This window comes from Merops nubicus, unplaced genomic scaffold, assembly GCF_000691845.1.
Source record: "Merops nubicus isolate BGI_N331 unplaced genomic scaffold, ASM69184v1 scaffold13551, whole genome shotgun sequence".
NCBI lineage: Eukaryota > Metazoa > Chordata > Aves > Coraciiformes > Meropidae > Merops > Merops nubicus.
Genome location: NW_008586372.1, coordinates 9972 through 15872, shown reverse-complemented (window position 1 = coordinate 15872; position 5901 = coordinate 9972). Strand labels below are relative to the sequence as shown.

The following is a 5901-nucleotide window of genomic DNA, read 5'->3' as shown; positions in this document are numbered from 1 at the left end:
TGTACTTCGTTGGCTTTCCTGCTCCCTGTAGCAAACCCAGCCAATGCCATTGTATTTTCATATGGTCATTTAACTGTTATGGACATGGTGAGTTTTAAGCAAAACTCCCTAAAGGGAATTTTTAGCATTGTAAAATCTTTCTTCAGCGTCTTGATGTGAGTTTCTGCTTTCTTTTCCCTCTCCTTTAGGTAAAAGCTGGTTTGGGCATTAACATCATCGGAGTTGCTGTAGTTATGCTTGCAATTATGACATGGATAGTGCCTATATTCGATCTCTATACTTACCCAAGCTGGGTGCCAAACATGCCTCCTACTAACAGCACTGGGCTGTAAAAAAACAAACAAACAACAATCTAGGGGTTGGTTTGATTGATTTTGTTTCTTTTCTTTCCCAGTGACTTGTAGTGAGTCACTTAACGTGTTTTTTGTCACCACAGCGATAGGGATACACATTACTATAAATGTCATATTTCACAGTCCCAGAGCCTGATGATCCAGTCTGAGAGTCTAATAAGGAAGAGTGTGAGTCTTCCTAAACATCATGAAGTTAGATTAAGCTTCTAATCTAGTTCAGCTACTGTGAATTTTTATATCTTCATGTCGTGAAGGAAAAAACAAATGTGCATAGCCATTATAACTGGCAGTTTGCCCCCATTCTCAGGGTAGTGGAATAATGAAATATAGATTTTATTATTTCACATACATTTTCTTACCATTACTTTGAGGATGTTCAGGGTGTGTCAGAGAACATATTGGTTTTCCATTTTCTAGATTCAAACACTATTTGAAACAGTGTTGATCACAAACAAAAGATCAGACAGAGTATTGTCTTGAACACATAGTTTACAGACCAGTCAAGAATGTACAGAAAATGGAGAAGAGCAGCACAACCACGTACACAGCACTTTATATGTTAAGCACCTTGTGATCTGGAAGGAGAATACATACTTAAGAATATATTTAGTCTACATCCTTCCAGGACTTCAATGACACATGTCACTGTTGTCATCATTTAGTATTTTTCTGGACAGACATGTGTTGATAGATCTGAGTTGATCTATATGAATGGAGACTAAATTATCATCACAGGTCTCTACCAAAAGTAGAGCTATATCCCCTTGATGAATAAAAGCACAAGATAGAGTGCTGAAGATGTGACACTTAATCCATCAATCAAGACTATAGTGCATCTTCACCAGGACATTCATGATCTCTACAGAACAGGTGGCAATTTAAGATTACTAGACTGTGTTAATGTTGTAAACACAAAACAGTGCAATGTAGTCAGAATGGAAGTTTGGAGTTCAAAGATACCTTCAAATAATGATGTTTTATATGGTCATTACACGTTTTTCACTGTAAGGACTACGGCGTTGTTCTTTTCACCTGTTGGGAAGATCCATGACAATTTGTAAAGAGTGTTTACTCAATAGCTGGAATCAAAGCTGCACGTATTTAGCTTGGGTCGTCCCTTGCAGCATCTCTCTGATAGCTGTAAACCTTAATCTGTCTTTTACAGATAGTGTAAATTATCTGTTTTTCCTAACAACAATAGCAAAGCACTTTGGGGTTTTGATTATATGGTTTATATCTATTTTTGATAGTGCATGTATAGAGTAGAGATGTCAGTCATGACTTCTACAATACCAGAATTCACTGTACAGGATTGTTATTTATGCTGTTTGCTTTTATTGGCTAGTGTTTGCAGATTCAGCTGCAATGAGTTATTAAAGAGGCACTTTTTCTTAATTATGATGTTTTTGTGCAATTGCTACCTGTACATGACACCACGCTTTTCAGCCTGACTGAGCCTGTTGTCTCTTTAGGATGGTTATCTCCATTTTCTTTTTTTTTTTTTAATTAATTGGAGGGGGGAGGGGTATTTTTTATACTGTGCTTGGCCAAATGAGCTGTGTCCAAGACTAGGCCAATCAGAAGCTGCCACTATATAAATAATGTTAATTTATTCGCTGCAGTAATAATTATGATTACAGATGCACAACAGCTGGCTAAATGAAGCCTCTAACTCATAAAGTGCTAGATGGAAATGCTTATGTAAGTAGCCAATCCAAAATATAGGTCTTCGATTATATCATACTACGTCTTCCCAGAAGGATGTGCAGCAAAGAAACAAAATGCTCATGGTTTATGTAGGCCTTTGGTCCTGCAGACATAGAGAGGAGAACGAGCTAAGAGAATGCTCTTACCTGGTGGTTCCCAAGTAGCACCTTTTCAGATATGTCTCTAATTTCCAGATTATTCAAGAGCAGTGGAAACAGTGAATCATAGATTATTCCAAATGGAAGTTATCTCAGAAGACCATTTCATCCCACTTTTGGTTAAAGCAAGGTTAGCACTGAATTCAGACCAGGTTGCTCAGGGATATGTTGTGTCACATCTTGAAAATCTCCAAGATGTAGATGGCACAACCTTCCCAGGGTAACGTTCTCCATGGCTTTACTGTCCTTGTGCTGAAATGTTTTGTTTTTAAACAAATGAACAAATATATTCATTTTAGTGGAGTAGACTGATTTTTCTTCCTTTTATTTGGGGTAGATTTTTTTCTGTGTGTAAAACTGGGGGTGTGTGTGTTATTTTTTAATGAAACATGAAAAAAGGAGAGTCCTCTTTGTGGTCTTTGGTCCACCACTCCTAGTGGACATGATATTTTCAGTCTCCACTGGTCTGATCTGCAAGGAATCATCAGTATTATCATCACGTAGCAACTGTTGTTCAGCCAGAGGAAATTAGTTAACCACTTATGAGCTGTCCCCCAGTTTTATTAATATTCACAGTGCAGAATTGGCTGCTGAAACCTCAGCCTTTAATATGACTTTGAGGTCTAAAGAGATCTATGAATACACTGCTCTGTGAAATCATGTTTTGAAGCCTACCTTCACTCTTCAAGTTGCATATCTTCATGGAAGAAAATAATAATTTCAGACCATTTGAGAACTCTTCAGAAGTTGTGCACTGTAGTAAGAGATGCAGTTGTCAGCGTAAGCTGAAGCTCAGTCTGTGCCAGATGTTTTTCAGCTGTTCATTTGCTTTACTTTATGGCTTTTCCATAGCATCATAGGTAGCATGATATGAAAGGCTCATCATGTCTGAACCCTCACATAATGCAGACCCCAGAATTTCCCTAAACTATTTTTTTCAGGACAGACAGCATGATACATTGTCTTAGTAGACAAGAAGGAAGATTCAAATTGTTTAACGAAAGATGCGCTTTTAAAAACAATTTTCATTACAATCTGTGTATGTAGTGAATAATATGCAAAGAGATTGGGGAGAGATTTGTAAAGAAAGTTAGTCAGCTGTTGAGCATGTGTATTTTTAAGTTATCAACATGAAATGCAGAATTGTAAATAAAGTGACCTTCAGGGACCTGTATCTTAACTGTCATAATGTAGCAAATTACTGATAAAAATTAAATTATCAAACATGAGTTTTTTTATTGTATTTTCTAAGTGAACTAGTCATGAATAAAGTAGTTGGTAGTAGTGGGGATGTAGGGTTTCACTAGGATTTTTTTTTGCTAAAAATTTAAGGAGCAGGTCGGACAATCTTTAAGCTGAGTTGTTATTATTGCTAACTTATTTTTAAAGCTTTTAAGATTATTTTAGAGTGAAAATGAAGAACTTTGTAGTGCAGAGATTGATGTTGCTAGAACTTCCTCACCTGAGAACACTGAAATGAAGGAAAAAGAGGATTTCAAAGTGGCTGGCTCTCTGGGTAGCCAAGGGGTAGATTTGGCTCTGACTGCAAGCACAAAGCACCATGTTGATTGCCAGCAGAAAATGTGCCTTTCATGTGTTGCTATTTTATTCGTTTGTTCAGAGTTCATGAGTATCATGACAAATGGTGGAAATGTATCTATAATTATTTTAAGAGTTGATTAATATATGATGACTACATTAAGTATTTGTAAATTGCTTTGTGCATATTTTTCATAAATAGGGTACGTTTATTTCTCTGTCTCAGATGAGTCTAATTAGTCTACTGTATTAGTACATAAGTAATATTTATGACTTACTATTTATTTGTGGTCACATTCCTGATGAATTAAATGGAGCCTTTGCCATGTAATTCATTAGGGAAGATGTGCCAGGTCTTTATTCTCCTTTTCTATGGCCATGCTATATTTAACATATTTTCACTTTGCTTTTGGAAGATGTATTTTTAGATCACCAGAAATCACAAAACAAGTGAACCCTGGAAAAAGCTTCTTCACTGTTCTATTACTATAATCAGCTAGTCCGATTAATCTTGCAGTTTAAATTCCCTCATATTCTTTTAAGATGAAGTATCTGTGCTTGTTTACTGCAAGGAACTTGTTTGTTTATAGTCAACCAGCCTATAGCCTGAGGGCTTGCTGAAGAGCAATGCAGTACAGCAGCTCAGCAAGGATGTAGTGAAAAAAAAAAAGCCTTACCCCCGGATCTTAGAATTTTTTGGTTAGGTGTAGATACCAAGCCAGTTCACATACTAATTACAACGATTAAAAAACTGTTTTATGTTATGTGCAGTTGCTGGGAGGAGCAGAAGGCTTCTAGTGACCCCACAGATGTACAGATGTCTAGTCTTGGCCTGCTGTCCTGCCTTGCCATTAGCAGCCCACAGCAGGGTGCTAGTTGCCCTCCCGCCCAGAGCTCCTGGGGCTGAGGATATTCCCCAACGGGCAGGTTGAACAGATGTCAGATTGCTCTGCAGCTATTAGGGATAAATGATCACTTCAGTTATTACCTTTGTTCTTTGTCTCTACAAAACTGATTTCATGATTTATGTTTTTTTTTTTTTTTAACAGTTACTGAACTCTTTGTCAGTGTTATTCCTTAATCCTTTTGCCTTGTGTTTTTGGAAGCTGTTGTATGTTACTTTACCTGTACAACGTTCAATTTCTGTACAACTTTCCTTACAGTACTGATCTATTTTTAAAATAAATATTTCCCAAATGCTATACAGTCTAACATTTATTTAGTGGTAAGTTAACAAGAGTTAAAATTGTGGTCTGTGAAGAAAGGTTGTCTTTCAATAAAAATGAAGCTGAGGGTGAGAATGTTTTGCTGTAGCTGGGTTGTGGTCCCACACCCCACAGAGAGACAGAGGCACAGTGACATTCAGAGACTCCTAAACTAGGAAGCAATTTGAACAGTTTGTGAGAGCAATTTAATAGTTCCAGGACTAAGCAGGCAGTCAGATTTACAGATATTTTCTCTGGATATAGGCCATTGGGTAAATAATGAAAAAGTTCAAAGCCTGTGTTAAAATACAGAAGTTGGACTTTCAGGCCAGGTGTTTCTCTTTAAAAATAAAACAAAGTATTTTTATTATGAGTGGGTTTTAAGACAAGATTCACCGGGATTTATCAGACTAAGAGGTTGAGCCTTTACAGTATGCAGAACATCACTGAGATCAGTTGTTCTTCACCCCAAACACTGTAATTTGTGCTATATGATACCCGTCTTCATCTGTGCACATCATGAGTGTGCACAAAGCAAACTTGAAGTGGTAAGCTCATATGCTAAGGCTACAGAACATAAGCATTCCAGGCATGTGTAACTAAGCCACAAACATTTTATAGTTTGTACTATTTGCTCAGCAGAAGTAAACAGTATAAAAGGCTCTTGTTTATTATGATACTTGCTTGAATGCATAACGAATGGTAAAAGCATTTTCTACTCTCCTAGATGATTTCTCTGAGCAATTGTCCTTTACCAGACTTCTACGTTTTCTTGCAAAACTTTGCATCTTATAGCAAAGAAATTAAAAGAGGAAATTAAAAGGAAAAAAAAAAAAAAGCAAGAAGGGCAAGGGAGCAGAAAAGAAGGGAAGAGGGGAAGGAAATGGGAATGGGGAAGGGAAGGGAAGGGAAGGGAAGGGAAGGGAAGGGAAGGGAAGG

At 37.1% G+C, this 5901-nt stretch overlaps 1 protein-coding gene across 1 annotated transcript in view; it reads left to right on the top strand.

Annotated features, from left to right (window-relative positions):
- Nucleotides 1-332, top strand: part of SLC13A1 (solute carrier family 13 (sodium/sulfate symporter), member 1) — a 24029-nt gene extending 23697 nt beyond the window's left edge. Inside the window, exons 15-16 of the mRNA XM_008948633.1 lie at nt 1-87; nt 189-332. Coding sequence (XP_008946881.1) covers nt 1-87; nt 189-332 — 231 coding nt within the window. The remainder of the gene's footprint in view (nt 88-188) is intronic.
- The last annotated feature ends 5569 nt before the right edge of the window (nt 333-5901 follow it).